The 27439-nt window shown below is 33.0% G+C and overlaps 1 protein-coding gene across 2 annotated transcripts; it reads left to right on the forward strand.

Annotated features, from left to right (window-relative positions):
* The first annotated feature begins 3771 nt into the window (after positions 1 to 3771).
* LOC107029274 (uncharacterized RING finger protein C548.05c-like) lies at positions 3772 to 10026 on the forward strand. 2 transcript variants are annotated; one of them, XM_015230656.2, is made up of 6 exons: positions 3772 to 4142; positions 6126 to 6431; positions 6554 to 6611; positions 7302 to 7414; positions 8308 to 8569; positions 9623 to 10026. In XM_015230656.2, exons 2-5 carry the CDS (start codon positions 6177 to 6179, stop codon positions 8557 to 8559), a joined length of 678 nt encoding a protein of 225 aa, XP_015086142.1. In that variant the 5' UTR covers positions 3772 to 4142; positions 6126 to 6176; the 3' UTR covers positions 8560 to 8569; positions 9623 to 10026. The 2 variants fall into 2 exon arrangements, with proteins under 2 accessions (XP_015086142.1, XP_015086143.1); XM_015230657.2 differs by having other exon boundaries at positions 3954 to 4232.
* Positions 10027 to 27439: the final 17413 nt, after the last annotated feature.

Consider the following 27439-nt stretch of genomic DNA (forward strand, 5'->3'; position numbering starts at 1 on the left):
ATGTATTTTTGTGCTTACTGTGTTGTAATTACTTGCCTGTATTTGGCATACTAGGGTGGCTGCGTGATCCTACTAGTCCAATGAGATTGTGTACTGATACTCCATTTGTTCGTTCTTTATTGAGTACATGACATCTTCAAATGACTATGGATAGACCTCATTGAAGAAATTAGTGATCACGACCGCCTTTTTCGAACTTACTACGGAGCTCGGGGCTTTGAGATTCCCTGTGATGGTGGAATTTAAGGGTGAGCCAGTTCTTTCAGACTCCATGGATCCTTTAGTTTTGTCTAGTCCATTCTCTTAGGACTCAGACTAGTTTTAGACATTTATTATGTCAGCTTCGGGGTTGTTCCCCTTTTTCTTAGACTTTTTGAACTTTTGAGTTTTGGTACAATAATTTTCAAATTCTAGGGGTTGTTTTCCGCAATAATTTTGATAATTGTTTATTTAATCTTTCAGAGTTTATGGGAACTCTATTTTGATTCTACATTTAAACCTTTTTTCGTATCTTTAAATATCTAGCTTTTTGTTAAGTTGCTTAGTCGGATTGTAGTAAAGGTTAGTGTGGGTGTCAATGACGATGATCTGGATCCTGACACATCATAGAGTTAATCCTTTAAACCATGATTTATGCATGTGCGAGAAATCCTTTCATCAATCATGATTTCGTAATTATGTGTGAAAAAAAAATACAGAAGCTTGAACCCTATATTTTCTTCCTTGAAGCTTGAGAGGATTTGAAGGGGATGAACTTCAAAGAGATGTGAAGATTAGAGAAAATGAGAATGTTTCGATAGGTTTAAGAATTGAAACCCCATTCATAGTTCTCAATTTTAAGTCCAAAATATCACTAAATTTGAATCCCTTCGACGAGACTCTTTCTAATATGACCCATAAACCTTACTACCTGTTAATTTCTTTTATAGTTTTGAGATCTTAAATCAAATTTCTGAATCATCCCTACGGAACAGTCCTACGATCCGCTCAACTTCCTACAATTCATCCTAAACTCTCGTAAGTCAACTTACTAGACTTTAAATTTCCAAAACTCAAATCAAGGTCTGTAATTTTCTTTCTAAGTTCTGTAGAACTTTCTACAGTCTGTAGATAAGGCCCATAGTCACTGTACTAACGCTAATAACTGAATATTTTTTTTTCAAGAATGAGATTTGTTTCAACTACTAAGAGTCTTAGATATATGCTAACATGAATTCTAATGTTAAATTTGGGTTATCAATGTTGCTTTAAATAGTTGATGACATAGTTAAGCAAGACTATTGATATTAATAACAATATTTCAATCTATCACTAAATTTCACTTGATTTTCTCAAACCCCAATGCATATTCAATTCTGAATATCCTATGACTTCAATTTAGTTAACTATCTCTAAATTCAACTATTAAATGATAGAATTCAAGTAATTGCCAATTAATTGAGTCTTCTCACTCTTACTCTCTCTTGTTAGAGTAGAGTTCAAACTCCAAACATTAATTAAAATATGAAGAAATAATTGAACACAAATTATATCAATCATATTAGAAACAATTAATCAAATACCCAAATACATGAGGCGATTCATCCATCAAACACCTCTAAGAAATGAAAATTTAACTATGTATAATTAAAGGAACAACGAATATACTATTATCTTCAGCTGAATAAGACATAATCTCAATTCCACAATAGAATCAATAATCTAAGAGTAGAAATTATGTCCTCACCCAGAACCTAGATACTTGATTTACAATGTTCTCAAATTTTCAAAAGTGCATAAGTGAGGTTTGAAAATCAAAATTTACTATTTACAAATGAGGAAAATCGAGGTCAAATTAATTATAAAGTTCTCTTCGCGTGAGTTTAGCGAGCTAAGAGTGACTCGCCAAATGGGCCTTACTCTCTCAACTTTTCTTCTGAATTTTATTAACTTCGATGACAAACATTTGTATCGCCAAACTACTTTGCTGACTCGCCATACTTGGTTTTTACAACTTTCATGCACATGCCTTGAGCTTTTTGTTAACTTTGGCAATGCACAAGTAGTTTGGCAACACACTAAATTCCTTGAGCAATATGGCCTTTCAACTTTTGCCTATTACTTCCATTCTTTTTTTACTTATTTTCCCTTTAATTTTGCTAATTGAGTGCACTTTTTACTTCAATTCATAAAACTCAAAAAAACTAATGTACAATTGGTTCAAAATAGCATTGAAGACGCCAACATCACATTTTAAATCAAAATATGGGCCTTGCCCATTTATTAAAATAAAATAAGTCCTACGTGAAATGACTTGAAACCAAAAGTGAACTAGGCCCAAAATACTCTAAGCTAAAAAGAGCAACAAACAACTAAGCTTTAAAAAGAAAACTAGATGAGTCTAGAAATATCTTCTCCAATAAAAGGGACATCTCAGATTCTGGATCTCGTCATCTTCTTCGGCAAATCAAAAAGGGTTTCTCCGGCGGTCCTCACATGTCATAAATGACGATATGTAAGCTTGGGCGACATCCACATGGGTGTCCAAAAATCTCAGGGACATCGTAGATCCAACCCAGACGTCATAGATTCAACCCGATCTAGACTTCTTCCGCTCATAACATTCTTCAATCATGTCCATTAAGGTAAGAATCAAATTTGTGAACTAACTATTGAATCGATCATTATTGAAAGATTTATGTGATAAACCCCCAATTTGTGTAGGTTGAGCTCGAACGAGATGATACTACTGCATCAACTCGTTTAGAAGGTACATTCTCAAAACTGAACTAATTGACCACATTTACAAGAATTTAGGACAAACTTCATGTGTGTTCATAGTCAATTGAACAATAATCTTCAAGTCACTAGGAATTCCCTTTGAATTGTTATTATAATCATGTCGTTCTGTCATCCTTTTCTTTGAATTATGCTTTCGCTAGTTACAAAACTTATGATGACACATCTTGGAATTCAATTGCGCTTTATGGATTGTTGTATTTTTCATTTTGGAACTTCCTTGTTCTAAGATTTGGTATTCTTTGTTCATTAATTTCGAGCAATTTTTATGCTTGTGCTGGTAAATTAGGCGTAGATAAGAATTAATTACGTGTTGTAAAGCAAAACTAAAAATATAGTTAGTTAAACAATCAATCACAATGTTCCCTCATCTAAAAATATGATTTAACACCACATCACTACCCTTTAATTTCTTCTCAATGCACCTTATGTCTATCGACTAATCATAGACCATGCCGACGATGATATGGAAGAAATGATATTAAAAAAAGGGTAAGAATATTAGAGGGGTTAGGTGTGTGGGCGAACTCACACAGACCTGAGTACTGTAAGAATATTAGCTGGGGCCACCGACAACTTTGACACATGACACAGACATTTACCTTACTTTGGTGCTCTAGTGGAACCTTCTCATCGATGGAGGCTCACTTGTTATAACCTATACATAGTCGTTCTCTCTCTCATTTGTAAGTCAGATGACTTTCTGATTCCCATAAATACAACAAGAATATACATTTTTCTTGTACAAGAAACATATATTTATTTTATCTTAGTTCTTATTTGAATCTTTATACGAAATTACCCTTAAATTTAGGGTTAGGACTCTCAAGCTCACCTACCTGCACTATAGAAGTACTAAAATTAGACTCTTTTACTCTTCAGTTGCTTTATTTCATTGTATTCACTTTTCGTATAAACAATATTTAAAAATATTTTCGTAAGATAATCCCTCAAGTCATTTCATGATGTCAAGAGTTTCATTAACTTCTCGAGACAAGTCTCGAAGCACCCTTTGAGCCTTAAGTATACCAATTTCGGATAAACGATATCCAAACATCTCTTCGTAACACAATTTCTCAAGTTATGTCATGATGTCAAGAGTTTTGTTCACTTGTTGAAACTAATAAAAAAATGCAAGAATGTTATGTCAAAAGAAGAAGCAAAGGGAGTAAAGTAAGGAGGTTTATGTTCACACTCACGGCTTAAGGCCACCAGGCCCAAAACCATTGAAATTCGTGTCACCTGCTTCTCGTTTTCTCACACGCCTTTGGGGAGCATGTGTCATCAGCCCCCGAAAGAACACACCATATTACAACATTCAAATTTTCTCTCCCATTACATCTTTCATTTTCTGAAAACCCTAGGTACTCTTCCTCTCCCATGGTTCCTCTTTGTTATCCATTCTCTCTGTATACTTTCTGAATCGTTGTTGATCAAAATTCTTCTGAATTTCGGTTCGATTTTTCTATCCATCCTATCTGTTTTCTGAATTTGTTGATTTTTTCTTGTGTTTATGCTTAATCCATCCGTTTATCGCTGTTTTGGCTGTTGATTTCGATAAAGTCCTTGTCTTTTGTTCATTTACTTGTAGTTTTGCCCTTGTGTTTGGTGATCGTTTACTGGAGAACTGTTCTATCTGAAGTAGAAGTTTGTACTGGATTTGTAGTTGCCACAGTTGTATGGTTGTTTTTGGATAATCTTACCAAATGTGCGGATTTTTTTTGGACTTCTGTACTAATGTTGTAACATTTCACTGGTTTGGGGAAAAAACATGACTTTCAAGTTCTGATTTTTCCATGCATCCTATCTGTTTCCTAAATTTGTTGTTTTTCTCTTGTGTTTATGCTTAATCCATCCGGTTATCACTGTTTTGAATGTTGATTTGGATAAAGTCGTTGTTTTTTGTTCATTTGCTTTCAATTTTACCCTTGTTTTGAGATCGTTTACTGGAAACTATTATATCTGAAGTAGAAATTTGTACTGTATTTGTAGTTGCCACAGTTGTCTGCGATGTTCTTGGATAATCTTACCAAATGTGCGGATTTTTTTTTGGAATTCTGTACTTATTGTTGTAACATTTAACTGGTTTTGGGAAAAAACATTACTTTCAAGTTGTGATTTTTCTATGCATCCTATCTGTTTCTGAATTTGTTGTTTTTTTCTTGTGTTTTTCTTCTATTTATTAATCCTCCGGTTATCACTGTTTTGACTGTTGATTTGGATAAAGTTGTTGTCTTTTGTTCATTTGCTTTCAATTTTACCCTTGTTTTGTGATCGTTTACTAGAAAAACTATTCTATCTGAAGTATAAGTTTGTACTGGATTTGTTGTTGCTACAGTTGTATGCTATGTTTTTGGATAATCTTACCAAATTTGTGGGTTGCCTTTTGGAATTCTGTACTTAATGGTTGAACCTGCACTGGTTTGGGAAAAAACATTACTTTTAAGTTATGATTTTTCTTTCCATTCTATCTGTTTTCATAATTTGTTGATTTTTTCTTTATTTTATGCTTAGTCTATCTGGTTATCTCTGTTTTGACGGCTGATTTTGATAAAGTCGTTGTCTTTGTTCATTTACATTCAATTTTACCCTTGTTTTGTGATCGTCTACTGGAAATCTTTTCTCTCTGAAGTATAAGTTTGTACTGAATCGTAGTTGCCACAGTTGTATACGATGTTTTTGGATAATCTTACCAAATTTGCAGGTTGCTTTTTGGAATTCTGTACTTAATGGTGTAACCTTCACTGATTTGGGAAAAAACATTACTTTCAAGTTATGATTTTTCTTATTGATTGGATCCGATTTGAAAGAATTTGCCATTGAAGATTGTATGTGGTGCCAATGTTAATTTCATGACTATATTCAATCAGATATGTGTCTTGTCGGAATCTAATATGTGAGACTGATTTTGGAACTTTTTACTGTCTTAAAGCAAAGTCATTTGATTCAGTTGTGCACAGTATGAAGTTATCAACTTTAAGTGCTTGATATGGCTTGTGAAGGTTTCTAGTATCACAATCACAGGGTGAATTGGCTGTCTCTTTGTTTTGTTTTTCAATGTAGAAATATATGGGATGACACTTCAAGAAGAATATGTTGCTGTTTGCTTAAATACTAATTCCATTAATTGTTTCTTCTCTGTTACATTCATCTGTTTTTTTACAAATTTACCAAGAGCTTATGTGAAAGTGCATTTTGAAACTTTAAATGTCTGAAGATTGTTTCTAATTTTCCTTATGCATTCGCATCTGTGAGGACATGTTTTGATAAAATTGCACCTTTAGTTGCTCTAAGTTTATTTATGTCCTTCCTATTCTGATGCATAATTTTGTTTGGCATCATCTTAGGATCCATACGGCTGAAGCTGCTCTTGCTTGGGAAGCACAGGCTATCATAGGATGAGCACTCAAGACAGGAGGGCTTTTCCGATGAGGTATACAAGGAATCAATCAAGAAGGAAGACGGTACTGGATGTAGATCTCAATGTGCCACCCCCATCTGATAATAGGGATCACGAAGGAACTTCAAGTCGTGTTGTTCCTGGGGATGTGCCACCTGCACAAAGAGGTGCTTCTTCAACACCTGCCCCAATTGATGTTGAGGCTCTTGATGATGATGTGATGATAATTTCTTCCCCTAGGGCACTTGCAGAAGTATGTTCCTCTATCCAAATCCAATGATTCCCTTAATAATTTTTTTGGTGGTGTGTTATCTTGTGATTGCACTTGTATCTCAACCTTATGACTAATTATATTGGAGATCTTGGTTTCCCTAGGCAAACAACAGCAACATGAGGACTCGTGGACAGGTTATTCTTGTTGATGAGGATTCTGGTAATTTTCTTTTCTCTTAAAAGCTGCACAGTTGTAGATCATGTGTGCTCTTTTGTTGCTGTAAAACTTTATCTTGCTCTATATATCAAAACATTCTAGTAAGAAATGGGTCGGAAGTACCTCACCTTGTCCCCTGTACTATTTTATCTGAATTTTTATCCTCTTCTCTTATGTTTAACAAAATTCTATTTTAGGTGCTACTTTAACGATGGTAAATTTTCTATATATTAGATATGTAAGGTACTGTAAAACCTCATATTTTTAAGATAGCGATTAAATGTAGGATCTATAATCTATTTGTCCTCATTAAATATTTATATGTTCTTATAGAATGGAGCATTAAGTTGATGTTCATTGTTGAAATTAAATGCCATGTAGGAGAATGAGTGTTCTAAATGCTTACATTAGTATGAATATTGATTAAGCACAGTGGACATTTGCCAGTACTTACATAATATGCTGTTGTATTTTTTGTGATCTTTCTGCCTATGGAGGAAAATGGGAGGTGATGTAAGTACGATGAGATTATATGGACAATTCAAGGCATGTGATACGATTCTTTGAATCAGCATCAGAGTGGTTGTATTAATGCCATGTTGGGCACTTCTTTCTCCTTGGAGAGAGACTTTGACTTTGGCTATTTCATTTGCCTCCCTTGAGATTGGTCTGATTGACTTTTAATTATTGCAGAGGATCATCTGCCGATGTTTAACAGGCGCAACATGCGCAGAAGAGTCTCAACCAATCAGTCAACAATAATGGGTGACATCTACATAAACCTAGAAGCAAATAGCAGCTTACAGGTAACTAGAGAAGGTGTTTTTATGCTGTGCCGAATGTTCTTTACAGCATGAATGTTCTTGTTTCTCACTTATTAGAGATAAAATAAGGTAAATAATGAGTGTTCTTGTTCAAGTGATTTCTTTCTCACTTATTGGCATTTGGCAGTAAAATAAATAAAATATGAGTGTTCTTGTTGAAGTGATTTTCTTTTCAGTTATATTCATAAAGTCAGTATTGAAAAAGATCTATTGCTACTAGTGTTCACAGCATAACTGTGACGTGTCTTTTGCCACAAAGGGTGTTTGGTTTGGTCGCTTAGTTATTTCTTTTGACATGTATTATTTACCTTTCTTTCTGGCCATTAACTTTCAACGTACATGTAATCATTTTCATGATCTTAGGTGCGTCTAGCCGGAAAAAAGAGAGTAAGACATTTGGTGTAGTCTAGAAGCTTAAACTCTTGCCACAATGCATCTTTTCCATAGTTTTATGGCATTGCTAGATAATTGAATTATACGTTATATATGCTGCCTGAAAATGGAGAGTAAAGCATTTGTTGTAGTGTAGAAGCTTCAACTCTAGGCCAATGTACTGGTTTTATGGCCTTGTTAGCTAGTTGTGTTCTTTCTTAGCTTCTTATTTCAAGCCTACACTTGTCGGGTTTTTGAAGAAGTTTAATTTATAGTAGCTTGTTCCTTGATTTCAATCTGAATTCATCATTAGAAATGTCTTATTCCAATTTCCAAGTTATTGCTTCTGTTGGAATCAGTTCTTTTCAATGTGACATTGCTAGCCTAATTATTGGTGTCATCTTCATGGACTTTCATCTATCAGTATATATGTGACCTGTTTAAGTCTGTTACTTGAAATCTTTTTATGCATGGTTTTTATTATTCCTTGTCATTGATGCCAGGCAGTCACTGCACAGAGGGCAATACCACCAAAGCCAATTCAACCTCCAACACCGCCAAAGCCAATTCAACCCACATTTAGCTGTCCAGTATGCATGGGAACCTTAGTTGAGGAGATGTCAACAAAATGTGGTCACATTTTCTGCAAAGCTTGCATCAAGGCTTCCATAGCTGCTCAGGGTAAATGTCCTACCTGTAGGAGGAAAATTACCATGAAAGACACCATAAGGGTGTATCTTCCTGCCGCAAGTTGATATGATAAAGGTTGGTTTTCCTATCCCAACAAACTTGGGATAAAGTCCCATCTTCTTTTTGTAGTCATTTGGTGCATATTAAGCATGCTTTTGTAGCAGTTATCTTGTGTAAATCTAGTACTAATTTTTTTTGTCATCCTTGAGCCACGGGTCCGTTGGGAACAGCCTCTCTACCTATGAGGTAGGGGTAAGGTTTTTGTACACTGTCCCTCCCTAGACCCTACTTCGTGGGACCATAGTAGGTATTTTCTTGGGGTAATCCTATTAAAGCCAAATGCAAGCCCTCTAAAATGGTGAATGTACTAGATAATCATGCAAAGTAGTCCTGTTATGATTTTTTTCCTTCTGTTGTGGCTAGTGTTATAGTCATTATTATTAGTGAATGTACTAGATAATCATGCAAAGTAGTCCTGTTATGATTTTTTTCCTTCTGTTGTGGCTAGTGTTATAGTCATTATTATTATTATTATTATTATTATTATCATTATTATTATTATAATTTGGGGGAGTGGTGGGGGATTAACTGGTGCTACCAGTTTGTAACATGGTGAATGAAAAGGCAAACACGACATGAATTTATGAGTTGAGGTTAGGATCAATAGGTTCTGGTACAATGTTTTGACCCAATAGTGAGGCACAGTGGGTTGCACCAAAGTTGTTTGCCTTTCCATTTACCCCTAATGTATTAATTCTTTGTCAGAAAGCTGGCAATTATGCTGCTTCAGAAAAAAATGTAGCTTTTATATAGATAAAATTCTCTTTTCTGAAATAGTATAGCATCAAAGTGAAAGTACTGGGCATGGAGTTGAAGAATAAGGGAGACACTGAATGCTAGGAGACTCATTTATAACATGGTAGACACTGAATTTTGGAGATTTACCTTCAGCACAACCAAATCACAACTGATATGTCCTGTATCCCATTGCCATCTTGAGATGAATTCATGCTGAAGAATTATTTTGTATTTCTGTGGTGTTTTTAAAGTTTCTTTTTTCCTTACGTAAGTTATTGCAGATAGAAAAATGCATTTTTCATGTCTCAACACTTGTATTGTATGTTGCAGGGGGGTGGCCACCATTTTATTTGGCCTGTGGAGGAATTACTTGTAAAGCCAGCTTGTTGTTAAACTAATATGAGTTGTGGAAATATCGGAGGTTTTGGGAGATGCATTGTTGGGTTCGAAGTATGAATTGGGATCACTGTTAGACTTGGATACCTTGGCTGTAGCTAATACCGTGCTCTTTTGTTTGCTTTCAAAATACTAGCTAGTGGAAACTATGGAGTTCTTGTACTTATGTTTATTACATTGTAGTTTTTGCTTGACTTAATTGCAGTTCTGAACTTAATTGTTCGGTCCTAATGATTATACTTAACTGTTAAGGGGGGGGGGAATGAAAAAAGACTTGTTAGACATCATGCTGTTCTTGGGGTGATTTGTGATCGCAAAGGTATATCTTATTTTTGCTAGTAGCTTGTTGAAATGTTATGCTCTGCAGGTGTAGGAAATATTATATTTATATCAAATTATAAGCAGGTAGAGTTTGTCGTTATGGTTTAGAATGATATCTAACCTGGCAGAAGCTGGATCTATTGCCTTGCTCTATCTGAAATTGTTTTTGTTGGGGTTGATATTTGGATTAAAATTGACTAGAATTTTTTTGAACTATGTGGAGTCAAATTCGTCGATTTTTGAAAGTTAAATCCCACAGGTGCTCGGCCTTGCTCTGTGAGGTCCTGTTAACTTTTTCGACCTCCACTCCTCGGGGGCTTATTACTAACAAGTAAATAAAATATATTTACTATTATTATTTTTTTAAAAAAATGTTTTCAACTAATAGAGTTTGTTGCTTTTACTTCTACTGGCCTATGCAGATGATACCATCATTTTTTGTTGTATGTTTATGGAAACAATTTACAATGATCATTGATAAAACACTTTACAATTGATATATTATAGGGCTGCTGGTGATATTGTTCAACAAATAGAGAACAACATATGACATACTTATTAAAGACACTTCTCCTTTGCTTATTTTGGGTGTGCCATTAGACATGCTAGGAATAGAAAATGTTATTTTTCTGCACTATCGGAAAAGGTCTATGGTAAATTGTAAACCTGGAAAAGAATGTAACTTTATTTTGAGGGAATATTTAATCCATCTATCTTTTTTCTTTCATCACTCTTCTTAAACATAAGATACATGATTTAGGAGAAAAGGGAAAACATTGTGGCTTGGGCTGATTTGTGCTTATCCAAAGAAGGGGGTGTCAGTTTAACATTGTTTTTTATGTTTCAAAACTGTAAGCTTTGATGAAATTTTAGAATTAATAAGTTGATGTGGTCCAAATTTTACGTGGAATAAATATTGCAAAGAGGCATAGACCTCAGATTGTTGAATGAAAAGAGAGTTCTAAACTTGAAAATTCATGTTGGAAGCTAGAGATAACATAGATCAGCAAATTTGATGGGAGATTACGTGGTAAATATTCTGCTCTGGATAATTTGACACAATAGGTTTAATATTTTAGTATCTTCCTATCTATAATCACAATCATATACAGATAGAGGATGTTGGTCATAACAATCTGTTAGGTTGTTTTGAACACTAAAACTTTTTTAAAGATTTTTTTGTAAATTTTAAATGAAATTTTTTGAACTAAATTTATTAAATGATAAATAGTTTTAAATAGTAAATAGTGAGTCAAGTTTGAAACTAATTTAATAAAATATGACCCTTGACCATGTATATTAGAATAAGTTAGTGAGATTTAGCAATTTTGATTCATAATTATTATTATTTTAGAAGAGAGAAAAGAAATCTGGAAGAGCTCCTCCATGTTCAAGTCGACGAGGAAAAAAAAAAGACATAAAGGTAAAGCTCCAAAATTTTCCGTTCACGGCTTTAATTGCTGCATACTAAATTATCAATCGATATTGTATTATATTGGTGGGTAAAGAATTGAATTACTAGCAATTTAAATATTCTAAATATATGTTGTAGTTTAATTTGATTTCTGAAAACCTAAGGTCACAAAATCTATCAGGGGAGTAATTATTATGTGGTAATGATGGCTAAACAATTGCCAACCATTGAAGACATGAAATTTTGTAAATGGATTTTAAATTTTAAGGTAAATGATCGATTTGCAGTTTGATTTCATGATTGCCGTAACTTGTTTCATAACCAATCGGCTTCAATTTTAATTATTATTATTATTATTATTATAATAATAATAATAATAATAATAATAATTATTATTATTATTATTATTATTATTATTATTTTGTTATCATATTATTGTAATGACCAATCAGTCATTTTTTGTTTTTCCGTGAACTCTCGATATCGACCCAAGTCGTTTTTGATGAATTTTGAAAAGTTGATTTTGAACTCTCGGTTAAAAGTTGAGATTTTTGATAAGTTTTGAGTTTGAAATGTCAAGTTTCAAGAAAGTGACTTTTTGTGTCTTCTGAAATTTTGAGTATCGGAATGGATTTCTGTCTATTCCATCAGACCCGAAATGTGAAATTTGATCAATAAGAGTTGTCGATTTTTGATTCCGAGTCTTTTTGAAGACTTGAGATTCAAAGTTGTGAAATTATGAAAATTTAGCCTTTGGGTTGACTTTGGTCAACATTCGGGGTACAAATGCACGTATCGAGATTTCTAAAGTTCCATTGAATTTGAGGGATGATTTAGGCCTAGGTGAAGTCTTGGTTGATTTTGAGAGGTCCCGAGTTTGTTTAAGCCTTTTTAGGCATAAGTTAATTTCTTGTTATTTTCACGGATGTCGGGTTAAGCAGACCTCAGATTCCTGTTTTGACGGTTCCTTTGAGTTTGAAATATTGAGTATAATTGATTTGGATATGTGGTTTGTGTGTGCGGTGTTTCAAACGAATCCTGAGAGTCCTTTCGATATTTTGAGAGTTGGTTGATATTCTGATGTCTAAGTTTTGGTGCATCTCGACTTTTGTAAGAGTTGGATCACTTTTGTGAGGTTTGCTTCAACGAGGCTTGGTTCTCCATTGCGAAGGGTCTACCCCCGTTGACCTTCGCATTTGTGAAGCAGCCATCACTTAAGCGAGCAAAAACCCACTTCACTATTTTTGACTTGGGGAACCTTCGGAGGCGAATTTTGAAGGGATTTCAGTGCTAGATCAGTGTGGTAAGTTCTCTTGATCCTAAACCTTTATTTTCCTTTGATTATTTATTTGAGATTTTGATTGGCACATGGTGAGGTTTTTCATGAACCCAAATTCTTAGGTAAATGGAGATTTTAAACTGTTTTAAGACCTTTTTCGAGATGATTTTTCCTAATGAGTTCCTATAACCTTGAGTAATGTCTTCAAGTATTATATTTTGAGTTCAAACCTTACTTTTAGAATTGGATTTTGTGTTGATTGACCACTTTCAAGAAGATTGCTAGGGATATTGTTGTTTCCAAAAAAATATTGTAAATACTTGATAATTATAAATTGTGTGGCTTCAAAAGTGATTCGTAGAGGAAGACTCAATTATTGGAGCAATTGTTGATTGATTTAAAACAAGTGACTTCCTAAACTTGTATTCTAGTTGGATTCTTATGATTCCTTCGTTGATTGCATGTTGGGAATAATGAGAATGAATTGAAGGGTTTTAATTGTCCACTTGTTATATCTATTTGAATAAAAAGGGATTGAAATGAAAATGGCTATATAATAAACACGATAATGCCTTATTGTGACCCTTGATGGTTGATTGATGAAATACTTGAAAGCATGAATTGTTGACTTAAATTATGGACTTAAATGGTATGATTTGTTTTCTCTTCCATGTTGTGTGACATTGCTTGTATGCATTGATTATGAACTTTGTGATGAGACATGTGATGAGTTATCATTCCAAGATTTTTGTTAGTAAGTGTTATTATGCCCAGGCCTTTAGTGGCGACTGTTTTTATACTGAGATCTTTGCCGACGAGTGTTATTATGATGAGGTCTTAGCAAGCGAGTGTTGTTATGCTGAGGTCTATTCTGGCAAGTGTTATAAAGCCGATGAGAAATGGTTCCAACAAGAGATTGATCATTGTGACTTGATACACTTGATGCTTATACATGACTTCCTTATAGATTGTGATTGATGTACTTGTTATATGTGATTGAAATACTTGTCATTAAGCTTGACTTATTTGATTTGTTTGATTGTTGAATCGTGAATATTGAACTATGAATATTGGGCCTATGAGCTGTGTATTGTAGAATTGCTAGGTTGGGATGATTTCTGTGCAGGTTTTTAGTTTGAGGAGGCTCAGTTGGAGTGTAAGGGGTATTCGATTTCTATCTAGTTTCTTTGTTTAGTAGGTTGCTTTCTAGGTACCATGTTGCTTTTACTCACCCCTTGTTTCTACACTTGTATAGATTTTGAGCCCGAACCTATACGATCTCTTTCTCCTTCTCTTGATCTTGAGGCTAGTCGAGGACTTGAAAAGGTAGCTGATTAGAATTTGACGGACCCTTTTTTTCTTTTTCTTACACTTTCTTTTGTATGATAAATAGAGATTAAGACTTATATCTATTTCTTAATCCCACACTTATGTATTTAGTGGCTTGTACACGTGACAACCAGATTTTAGGGGTTTAAATAAAGAAATATGTTTTTTGCTTTACCTATTCTTCATTTTACTATTTTCCACTTTTATTTCATTTTCATTGGGTTGAGGTTAACTTGTTTTGATGGGAAAATGTAGGTGTCATCACATCAATTTTTGAGTAGTAGCAAAATGATATCAGAGCCCTAGGTTCATAGGTCTCATGTGTATACAACACAAGTCTAATTAGAGCCTGAAAATCAGTATAGAGACGTCTGTACTTATCTTCAAGAGGCTACAAATATTTTTAGGGAACTTCCTTTTATTCATCATTTCTTATTTCATGGTTACCTTCGCTAGTACTGCGTTATTACGTGTTGTTTTTGAAAATACCGAGGACTAAAACTTCAATTTTTAGAGGTATAAGGGACGCAATCCCCGAGGCTATTGTGGATACCCAGTTAAGGGTAAAGGTAGGGCCCGAACGAGTGGCCATGCTCATGGAGTGGCACCGCCTTGAGATCGTGTCTATGAGGTGGCACCAGCCAGAAATAGAGCTGAAGATTAGGTTGTCCCCGGTTTTGAACTCCATTATTTCAAGAGACTTTGTTAAAGATGCTTTGTGTGTTTGAAAACCTTTCTCTAGGGGCGCAAACCCAGGTCAGTCTGGTAGTGTTCGTACTAAAAAAATTGAGTCATTACCTTTATGAGGTGTTCATAGATCATCATAATCTCTAGTATATGTGCGATTAGAGAAATATCAATTTTAGGTAGTGACTATGATTGGTCAGGGACTATGACTTGACTATCCTTTATTATCTAGGCAAGGTGAAGGTGATAGTAGATTCCTTGAGTTGAAACGCGGTAATATGAATAGTCTAGCCTTATTGTAGGTGTGACAGTGTCCTATGACTATGAATGTACAGTCGTTAGCCAATAGTTTGTGAGGCTTGATATTTTGAAGTCTATTAGGATTTTGGCTTACTTAGAGGCTCGTTGAAGTAAATTCAGTCACAACAATTAGATGATGGTGATTTATGTAAAATTCAAGATAAGGTGCTACAATGAGAACTTAGGAGGGAAAACTATTGATGGTGAGGAAGGTTTGAGGATAAAAGCTTAAAGGTTGTATTTGCGTTCTTCCGATAGGTAATTTGACTAGACTAATCATAAAGGAGGCCCATAGTTTCATTTATTCTATTCATCTATGGCCTACTAACATGTATTATGACTTAAATAAACATTATTGTTGGTATCATATGAAAAGACACATGGTAAATTTGATATTTCTACATTTGAATTGTTAGTAAGATTAGTATCACCACCAAAAGTCTAGAGGTGTGACTCAAAGGAAGTCCATACCAGAGTGAAAGTAGGATTATATCGCTAAGAAATTATTGGTAGGGTTGACACAAACTTGAATAAGTTAGATGTTATATGAGTCATTATGAATTGATTGACCAACTCTACACATTTTATACAATTCATATTACTTATTATTGAGAAATGTCAAACAAATTCTACATTTGGGAGACAGTTCACATATATGAAATAACTATTCCTATCATCTCATTGAGGCACATAATTTACATCTCATTCTTGAGATCTATGTAGAAGGAATTGAATACTCGGGTTGATTTTTGTACAATCTTTCAGCTCAGATTGATGATCAGTTTGAATGGACTATTCAGGTCCTTGAGCACATATTTCAGGCATGTGTGATCAACTTGGTGGTCATTGGAAATAATATTTCTATTAGTAGAGTTTGTATACAACAATAATACTATTCAACATTGAGATTACACCATTTGAGGTGGTGTATGATAAGAAGAGTCGATATTTGATTGGTTGATTTGTTGAATTGAGGTCCGGACTTTGGGAAAATATTTATTGAGAGATTCCTTGCACAAGGTCAAGTTGATATAGGATAGGTTTCTCATGAGTCAGAGTAGGAAAATGTGATATGTAGATTAAAAGATTTGGGATTTAGAGTTTATGACTTGAGAGTGATTTTATTGAAGGTTTCACCAAAAGTGTGATGAGATTCAGAAAAAAGAAAAAAAGTTGAGACCTAGATATAATTATCCTTTTGAGGTTGTTTCGCATGTTGATGATATGTCTTACTAGTTGACTTTACCACATGGTTTGTTATGTCTTCATCCTGTATATATAATTTAGATGTTGAAGAAGTACCATTAGATGATTATCATGTGATCGAATACTATTCAGTGCTACTTGATTAGAATTTAACCTTTGAGGAGTAGTCGGTAACTATTATGGATAGGTGAATTCAAAAGTTGAGATTGGAAAAGATTTTTTCAGAATAGATTCAATAGAAGCATCATTCAATTGAGGAGACTATTTGAGAATACGAGTCAAACATGCAGACTAGATATCCCCAATTTTTTAAGTGATCAATTAATTTTTATTCTTTTACCGTTCAAAGACGAAGATTTGTTTTAGTGATAAATTATGTAACGACTGGTTAGGTCGTTTTGAACACTAGAACACTTTCTTTTATAAAATAATTTTTCCGTAAAATTGTAAATAAAAAATTTAACTATGTTTATTTAAATTACAATTATTTGGTAAATAATGGGTCAAGTTTGAAATTAATTTAAGGGAAATTTTTCAAAATGTCAATATTTTAACATTTAAGAGGGCTCATTAGCAACACTTTCAATATTTAGTAAAAATGTCAAAATTTTAATTTGTTATGTATCTTATTTATGTTTTTATTATTTGTTTATTTAAAGAATAGAATTATTTAATAACAAAAGGGAGAAAATCAAGGGAGAAAATATTTCAAAAAAAAAGGTAACATCACTTAATTTTCTCATCAGCTACATTTTCAAATAAAACTTAAACGTTGTTCTTTTTTTCTCTCCATAATCTTAATCTTTTTTTTATTAGTTATATTCATTCCAATAGGTATGCCAAATGAATCTATAATTATTTAAGAAACATATTTATATTCATACATTTTTTTCATGTGTATTTATTTGTTTCTTCAAAAATTTTGTATTTCGTATTCATTTCAATGTATATTTTATTCGTATTTCTATTTATTCTCTAGTTTTTATTTAGAATATTATATAATAATATATAAAATACAAAAAAGTAGTATGATGAAAAAGTGAGATAATAGTTTTTAGAGAAGGAACATATCACTTAAAATTCTCATCATTAACAATTTAAAAAAAAACTCCTTTTTCATTCTATTAGATCAACTTTTCTTTGTTATGTTTTCATTTTTATTGTATACCAATATATTTTACATTTTATGTGCTCACTTTACCATTCAAATTAAAATTAATTTTTTTTTTCTTTCAAACTACAAATTGTATAGAAATTGACTATGAAATAAATAAGAATACAAGATTCTGAAAAACATCTAGCATACATAGTAAAATAATATAATGATTATACAATATTCTAAAAAAAATACAAATTAGCTGTTGAAAACAGGATACATATATGTTTAAGAAATACAAATTCATATAAGATAGCATACATAGTGAAAATGTTTAATCAGAATACAATATTCTAAAAAAAATACAAATTGACTGTTAAAAATAGAATACATCTGTGCTTAAGAAATACAAATTCATCTGAGATACGTATTTGAATGACTACAAATAAAAAAGAAATACAATGTTCTTAATAAAAATACAAATTATGAGTAAAGAAAAATAATTGACAAACAAAAATTAATATGAATATTATAAATACAATTTCGCGACCTTCTTCTATGACTCCCTCTTTCTTCTTCGTCTGATATGTTCCTTTTTTTTCAATTCTTTTCACCAAATTCAAATCTGAATCTGTGTTTATTTGTGAATTAATAACCCTATAAGCGAAATTCGAAATTATTAAATATGAATATACAAAAAAAAGTCAAACAATATATTATGTATGAATGCTTATGTGGCTTACTACAAATTACAATCTACTAAATCTAAAATATGAAAATAAAATCATAAAAATAGTGTTTCAAATACTAAAATTCCGAAATGTATAAATATTTGATGAGTATGTTAACAAACTCATATAAAAATAGAAAAAATGACGAAAAAATTGTAATACATACAATCCAAAATTCAACATAATTTTTTATTTCGAAAACAAAATCTTATGAAATTTCGCAAAATAAAAGATAATTACGAAAATACGTCTATGTATTGAGAGATTTCTTGAATTAATCGATAGATATGAACTTGAATAATTAGTTCTTCTTCAACAATGAAAGACAATAATGGTGAAAATGGTAAAAGAGAAAATAAATTTGAAAATCTTAAAGATGGAAATAAATTTAATGGTATTAAAGTCTAGAAGAAGTCTAAATGGATAGTGAATATATTTAATGTTGGACTGTTTTGAGAAATAAAAGGAAAGACAAATAATAGTATTTACAAATTATTTTTAAAATATTGACATTTTGACATTTTGACTAAATATTTTAAAATGTAGATATTTTTACTAATTAAGTTAGAATTGTAACTACTTTACTAATTTTTCATTAATTTAATACCCTATGTCACTTGACCCATATATATTAAAATAAGTTGGTAAGATTTATCACTTTTGATTCATAATTATTATTATTTTCAAAAAAGAGAGAAAAAAGAAACCTGGGAGAGCTCTGTATTGTTTATGTCGACGAGGAACAAAAAACAACATTACGGTAAAGCTCCAAAATCTTTTGTCCACAACATTTGTGTCTGCATACCAAACAAATCAGTATTGCATCATATTGGTGGAGTAAAGAATTGAATTACAAGCAAATCAAATATTCAATATATATGGTGCAATTTAATTTAGTTTTTGAAAATCTAAGATCACAAAATCTATCAAGAGAGTAAGTACGAAGGAGTAATGATGGAAACACAATTGTCAATCATTGGAAGAAATTACATGTTATAAATGGATTTTAAATTTAAGGGTAAGGATTAATTTGTGTTTGGTTTAATGGTTGATGTTGTTGATCTGTAACCAATTGAGTTCAATTTTAATTATTATTATTATTTTATTATAATATTATAAATTAAATTTTAATATACTGAGATATGTAAGTAAATATTAGGTGTATTGTATTGTATTATATGAATATCATTAGATTTTTAATATTTGGAGGAATTAAGATTTGATCCTAAGCTTTAAATTCGGGTATTATAGGAGTTGACATCAAGATCTAGAAATTTGATTATAGATTTGAGTGAATTATGGGTCTAGGCTAGCAGTATAGCAATATTGGTGTCTACGAGCTCATTTACTTACGAACAATGCATACTTGATAGATTGAGAATATTCTAAAACTTTGTGAAAGGGAAAAGATGAAATTTTGAGGATTTGTGACATGTGTTTGACATTCTAGGCATGTTAAGACTTTCTACACTTCAGTGAGAGAAGTTCTCCGATTAAAGACTAAATAAGGAATATACAATGGGTAAAGGTGAAATCTAGGGGTCTCGTACCATTGGTGTGACAAACATTGCTACGACTACCAGTATAATAAAAGGAAAAATTTATTACATTGAAATAACAAAGTGAAATTTAAAAATGTCAAAGCATATGCGCATTAGCTGATGTACTATTAACTTTGTTTCTTTTGTGTGGTTATGTTTCTTTATTGAATCTTTATAGTTGTGATGGTTGAGCTGATCATATGTTACACCAATATTAATTAATTGAGATACATCATCATCATCATCATCATCATCATCATCATCATCTTTTTTAATATTACATTGTGCATATGTATTCACATGAGATTAGGTGTGAGTAAAGAGATGACATGTGGATACCGTTTGTGTTAAGATTGATTTATGATTATAAGTTAGGCACGTGGAAATCGTCTGTGTTAAGGATAGTTTTATTTTATGATAATGCATTAAGATTAGCGGTACAAACACATGGAGATTTTCTGTGTCGGTATATGAACCTTGCGAGTCCCCCATATGTCACGAACGTTTTTTAGAAGTATCATGTATACGGTTGGGAGAGTACTTAACATTTGAGACATATCATTTCATAGTGTTGCATTACATTGCATCTCATTACATCCTACATTATAGTTTGATCATATGTTTCATTTGTGTTTGAATATTACGTGATGTTTGATTATTTATTTGATGAAATTTGACCGATATTATGTGTTTATGTCACTAATTCTTCATTGTCGATCTATGAGACATACTGGTACACATAATTTCTTACTCATACTATACTTGTTATACTCTTTTGTAGTGCAGATTGCATTTTGAATGCGAGCGTGTCTCGTGGAATCTTTCGAGTTTAAGTTGTAGTTATCTTGGAGTTGCAGTGAGATGTTTGGTTGATTCATGATCCACATCTCTCTATATATATTTATTTATTATGTTGTTATAGTATTCAAGGTGAATGGTTCTTATGTCTAAATATATCATTTTAATTTTAGACTTGCATTGTGTTTTAGAAGTTCTTGTACTTATAACATCAAATCTTTGGTGGTTAGCTTTCATATTTTATATTTGTGAAAGAGTGTTCAGATATTTTGCTTGTCACTTTTCTTTATAATTTATTTATTAAATTGAATTGATAAATTTATTGGGTTAGCTTAACTATTGATTGGGAACATATGTATCATCACAACTTGTGAGTTGGATTGTGATATTGGTCAGTTAAAGTATCGTGAAAAGTGAAGGACTGATGTATAATGAAATTATTTTTCGCATGCAATCACATTACTATGAGATTATGTCAATGATGATCCATATATGTGGGCCAAACCTTGTGTAACATCTCGTAACTTGAAATAACTAATAATAAGCTAAGAAAACAAAAATAATTATTTTTGAAAATAAGTGGGGAAATCTGGAAAATTTCCTAAGTGTAAAAGTGAGTTGTTGGTCATTTTCAAATGACCATAACTCTCATATCAGAAGAAGTTAGTGTGATTTCTTTATATGGTTGGAAAGGCCTTGAAAAGATCTTTCCAACGACGCTGAGCTTTTGCATTTTCCATGTCGTATGAGGGAGATGTGCCTTTCAAAAGTTGGAATGAGAAAAGTTCAATCCGGATTTTAGTAAGGATAAAGTAGTCTTTTCGCCCTAGTATTTCCTAATTCGTTTAAAGGGTTTATTAGGGGTAAAACCAAGTACCAATTCAGTTTTAGGAAAGTTGAGAAAGCTTAGGTCTTCGGACAAAAGAGATTAAAAAGAAAAGAGAAAAACCAAGATTTCTTCAAGAATGCTAAGGTTTCACTAGTGGAATTCGTTGGAAGGGGGGGGGGGAGGTGATCCTTATCGAGGTATGTTAGATCTTTCTGTGTTGGGTTCGGTCACCAACACACCAACAAGTTTAACTCAACAAGTTTTCTATTCATTGAATGATAATCTTGAAGTTTTTGATGAAAAATTGTTGAATGCTTGTTTGTAGAGTTGTAGTGTACTTTTATTGGTTTTGATTTGTGTTTTTGGGCTGTTTTACGAGTCTAAACTACAGGGTATTAAGTATATTAGGGATTCTAAGTGTTTGGGGAAAGATCCATGGATGTTTGGGAGGTTTATAGTTGAAAATTAGAGAAGAAAAGTCGAAAAACCCGCCAGATAAGACTTGGGGCACCGCGCCTACCACAATCCCCCAGGATAGACTCTGTCCGTCAGGCTCTGGTGCCTCGCGCCTCTCAAAGCGCAAGGGTCACCTAGAGTTCCCATTTCTCCCCCATATTTTTGTTCTAGTTCTTAAGTGATGTACCTATCATTCCTAGTTGATTCCAACACTCTAAAGTACATCTAAACATCATGAAATCATCCATAAACATGAGATCATGATCCTTGAATCCATAATCCAATTCAAGGAAAGTTAAGATCAAAGTCAAAGATGCTAAGAATCAAGTCTAAAAGTCAATAAGCTAGTCAAAGTGAGTTCTTAAAGTTTCCAAGAGTCTTCAACAAACCTTTTTAACTTTGTTTAAAGACTCAAGTTACAAGTTAAGCGAGAGTAAAGAGTTGAGTTCATTCTCAAAAGTTATAAGGGGACTAAGTAATCCCTAAGAGTTACAAACGTTTTCACATTCAACAAGTAAAGAGCTTCGGGCTAGTTTAAGACAGAAGTAATAGTTTTATGAAATGAAACAAGCAGGGAAACTATGATTTCCAAGAGAGCTTTTTAAAGCAAAGTTTTTGAGCACTAATCTCAAATCACAGAATCAATATGTTTTTAAAACATAAGAGCCAGTATAAATATTGGGAGTAGTATTGAGCACCGATGTGGGGATGCGAGTTCATAGTAACTCAAGTCTTCATTTAAACCATGTAGCCATCATGAGTATAAATTGATCATACTTTTTAGATGAACCCTTTTCATAGTATACTAGTGGATCCGTTAGGCAGTTCAGGTTCTCTACTCTGGCAAGGTTAGGATGGCTGGGCAGCGTGGGCCGAGTAACGCTGTATCATTACTATAGCTCTTAAGTGATGGTTGTCGGTTAGAGAATCTCCCACAGAAGTATTGTATTTTATATACATCAATTATTTGTATTTTCACATACATCTCAGATATTATTTGTATACTTGTATACATAGTTTACAACATGTTTCAGTCAGTTTTTCTCTATATTGCATTTACTTTTAAACTGCATACATTGAGTAAGAGTTAGTAAATCATGAGTTTTAAACACAGCCAAGGTAAGTGTTCTTTCTTACTCCTTTTCAAGCTTAAGTTTCGTTTAGCATTCCAACTCGCATACTCGTAGATTCAATGTAGTGATGCCAGTTGGCCTGCATTGTATCATGATGCAGTCGGAGGTAACGAGGATCGACATCCAGTGCACCGTTGATCCAGTCGAGCATCCAAGAGTCTGTTGATGAGCCTCCTTGCATTCTCGAGGATCCATTTATTGTTTTCTAGTTTAGTTCATTAGGTTGTTGTGGGGTCTGTACCAATATCCATCTTCAGTTATTAGAGGCTTCATGGACAATAGTCAATTAGATTGTTGAATTTGATGTCTCTTTTATCTTACATTTCAGATGTTATTAACTTTGAGACTCAAGTGTCATTTGGCTGGATTATTACATATTGATCATGTTTCCTTGCAAATGTTCTATACTGTTTATATTAAGTTAAGTTAAGTATTTCACTGAGTTAAGTAAGTCATGACAATGGTTTGCTCAAGGTCGGCAATGGTCATCGAGTGTCAGTCCTGCCCAGGGTGTTGGCTCGGAGCGTAACACCTTGATGGATAGGATATCGATAAGATAATTTCTTAGTAGGAAGAACTTTGGAGATGTTGAGACAACAAGGTGAAAATTTTTATCGATCATTGGGTAGGATATCACACTGGACGTTAGTTATGAAGATTAACTGGAATATTTTACTACGATAGCTAAAAGATTTATCCTTATCATGCTTATATTTCAGATTGTTTTTAAATCTCAAATAGTGATATTATTTAATCCTTATACTCCAACTATTAAGTTCAATGTCATATACTGGCAACAATATACTGATAGTTGATTCAAGTGTAACTCAAAGGGGTCTGTAGAAGGTGATCCTGGACCTAGTTACGAGATTTTTGTTAATTACAAATCATGAGAATAATTTTGTTTATGTTAAAGTTAGAAGATCAAAGGATGAACCTATTTTATTGGTTGAAGCCACAAGTCTCAAGATAGGATAGGAATACTTCAAATGATTGGATGTTTTTATTCATAATTCTATAGAATGTAATGTATGGTATTTGAGTGGTTCATTAGGTTATAACCTTAAAAATACATCAAATTACTAAGTTGAAGAATGTATTTTTCAATTAAGTGATGGTGGAAAATAAAAAAGTAACTTAGACAATTATTTAACTAATCAAATTTTCTACTTTACATATTTGAATCAAATTATCTATAACTCATGACAGGAACTACCAATCGAGGCAATTATCTTATTAGGAATGAATAAATCGCAAGTTCCAAATTTAAGTATAAGAAATACCAAAATAAGAAATTTAGATTGATACATCACAATAATTAATTTAATCCAAGTGATGGAATAATTTTCACAAGAAAGATAGATATTGACTATTAGATGTAGAGTTAATCTACAACAAAAGCTTTGAGATGATATGTTTATTTTGTTATCTATTTTTTCATAGTGATACTAGCTTGTAACTTAATCTGTAGAGAAGAAAATAGTAAGAGAGGTGAAGAATCATATAGTATAAAGCTGTAATAAGGGGGATTAATGGAATTTCATCTTCGTTTGAGTATGGGGATATCAAAAAACGAAAAGGAGGCTTACTAGACTACATGTATTGAGTTTAAGATTTCATCATTGATTCATGATATTTGTGACAAATCTAAATTTCCTTTGTGAGATCGATCCAAGCTGAACTTTTTCTTACTGAGTTGTCTCTTTTTTGCAATTGTTACATCCTCTCTGTGATCCCATAAAATTTTTTTTGATCAATTCACCAAGGAATGAAGATAAAGCGGCAAAGTTCACGACGTCATCCATCCAGAAGTTTCCTAATCTGTCAACATCTACTTTTTATCTTTCTGTAAATTTTGACTTTGTTACTAATTAGCTATGTTGTTTAATTTCTTTGTGGATCAAGTATTAGGCTTGGTTCTTATTGAACCTTTTTATTTTAAATAAATGAGTGTTTTATTGATATTTAATTTGAATTTTTTTTTTGAAAGAGATAAGAATATTATAATAAGTACTAGTAATAAAACAAATTGCCTATAAAGAGCTGAAAACGTTCACATTGAATGACATCTTTTAAGTATAAAGATAAACTCTTATGTTTTGAACTTGTCTTTTAAAATCTCTTGATATTCAATTATCCTGTATGATGTATGCTAAGTGACTTGTATTGGATCTTCTCCGAGACTTATACGTCATGTTGTGCCTAGGGTATACTTTGGGTCGTGACAAACTTGGTATTCACATCACAATATTTAGAAAGGTCCTAGAAAGTCTCATACGCCATGTCGAGTAGAATCTTGTTCATGAGTGTGAAGGGCATGAGATTTGCGAATGGGAGGCTATAAGATATTTAGGGAACTCCACTTCTTTCATTACCCTAAAAGTCGTGTGATAGAAGTTAACTCTATAATGTCTCTCTCCTAATACTCGACCAATGTCTACATGTTATGGACACTCGATGGGCATATGTTGAAGGGAATACAGGAGAAAATGTAACGAAAAGATCCTCCTCAAGCTCGTCAAGTATTGGTCGACCTTTTGGCCGATCAAGTGACTATTATAGATTTCAGGGCTGCTTTTCAAGTGTTTTTATCAAGCCATGACGGTTCCAGACAAGAGTAAGGTTTTTTCCCAGTGAACCCAAATTTCGGTATAGTGGCATCTAAAGTGAGCGATTTCACTAGAATGAATCCTCTGAAGTTTTATATTTCCAAGGTTGAGGAAGTTCCACAAGAATTCATTGATGAAGTGGATAAGGTGTTGATGATCATAGGAATGATGTTGGTAAAAAAGGCTGAATTGGTCGCTTATCAACTTAAGAGTGTTCCTCAAATATAGTTCAACCAATGAAAAGAAGAGAGGGCGGAAGATAAGGTTCCTCTTGATTGGAAAAGTGTAAAGTTATTTTTTTTGATAGATTCTTTCCCCTTGAGATGAGGGGAGGCAAAGGTGCTTTAGTTCATCAACCTTCGTCAAGAAAATATGTGAGTTAAGGAATATGATTTTAATTCACCCTATTGTCTCGATATGTTGCTACTGTAGTTGTTGATCCTAGGCAAGAATGAGTAAGTTGTTTCGGGTGTGTCCGAAATGGTTGTTATGGAATGTCGCACAATCATTCTTATTAGTGATATAAATATTTATTATCTTATGGTTCATTCTCAACAAATATAAGAGGAGAAACTTAAGGAAAGCTCTAGGGAGGCAAAGAGGGCTATGACCGATAATGATGACTTCTCATATTCAAAGTTTGATGGACATAATTGTTTTAAGTTTCAATAGAGGTTTTCCGGTTAAGGTTCCTCCAATTCTCCACCTAAGTTCAAATATAGGGTGTCTAACCCTAATCATCAAGGAGGAAATGGTGGTGGATATTCATTGTCTCTGTCTACTTTTACTCGGTGTGGAAAGAAACACGAGGGTAAGTGCTTAGTTGGCGTGGATGGTTGCTTTAACAATGGTAAACATGGTCATAGAATAAGGGATTACCAATCACTTGAGACCAAGGGAAGAGAAGGTAAGCAAGCTCCTCCTAATGGTTCGGGTTCAAGTGCTCCAAAGAGAGTCTTTTTGGATGCCAAATGTGGCTATGAGGTTTGATATTTTTCCAGAGGAGTTGTTAGATCATTTTTCATCTCTTACTCAAGTTGGTCATTTATTATACCTAAGAGAGTCTATAGTAAGTGTCACATCTCCTTGTCCCATAGAGTCACTCACGTTGATGTAGAGCTTGATCTGTTATATTTTGATGTTATCCTTGCTATGGATTAACTGCATTCATGTTATGCTTTTGTTGATTGTAGAACCCGTTTGGTCAAGTTTTAGTTTCCAAAGAAATGTATCTTAGAGTGGACAGGGGGGAATTCTATGCCTAAGAGTCAGTTTGTTTCTTGTCTTAAATCTAGAAAGATGATCTCTGAGGATTTCATATATAATATTTTTCGGTTAGGGATATGGATTCCAAATCCCCTACTCTTGAATCAGTCCCCAATTGTAATGAGCTTTCGTAAGTGTTTCCCGATGATCTATCAGATGTTCCTCTCAAAAGGGAAAGAGACTTAGGTATTAACCTACTTCCAAATACGCAGCCTACAACTATTCCTCCTTATCGTATGTCTCTAGCAGTTTTAAAGGAATTAAATGAGCAATTGAAAAATTTATTGGATAAGGATTTCATCCAACTGAGTATCTATCTATGGGCTGATACATTTTTGTTTTTTAGGAAGAAAAATGGTTCGCTCCGTATGTGTATTGACTACCAACAATTGAAAAAGTTCAGCTTTAAGAACAAATATCCTCTTTCAAAGATAGATTGTCTTCTTGATCAACTTGAAAGAGTAAGTTACTTCTCTACGATTGACCTCTAATCGCGTATTCATAAATTGAGGATGAAGAAAGATGACATTCTTAAGATGACTTTTTTAAATTGGTATGGCCATTATGAGTTTTTGTAATGTCGTTTGGTATGAATAATGTTTCGGACGCATTTATGGATTTGATGAATAAGGTATTTAGACAATACGTTGGTATGTTTGTGATCGTGTTCATCGATGACATACTGATCTTCTCAAGCAGCGACGATGAGTATATCGATCATTTAAGTATCATGTTGCAAGTACTCAAAGACCAATA

Source organism: Solanum pennellii, chromosome 9 (genome assembly GCF_001406875.1).
Source record: "Solanum pennellii chromosome 9, SPENNV200".
NCBI lineage: Eukaryota > Viridiplantae > Streptophyta > Magnoliopsida > Solanales > Solanaceae > Solanum > Solanum pennellii.

What these genes read in the sequence shown, in the direction of transcription:
- LOC107029274 (XM_015230656.2), top strand. Translation starts at nt 6,177, where the DNA reads ATGAGCACTCAAGACAGGAGGGCTTTTCCGATGAGGTATACAAGGAAT. An exon ending in CCCCTAGGGCACTTGCAGAA is followed by an intron (nt 6,432 to 6,553) that starts GTATGTTCCTCT and finishes TGGTTTCCCTAG; the next exon opens with GCAAACAACAGCAACATGAG. An exon ending in AAGCAAATAGCAGCTTACAG is followed by an intron (nt 7,415 to 8,307) that starts GTAACTAGAGAA and finishes CATTGATGCCAG; the next exon opens with GCAGTCACTGCACAGAGGGC.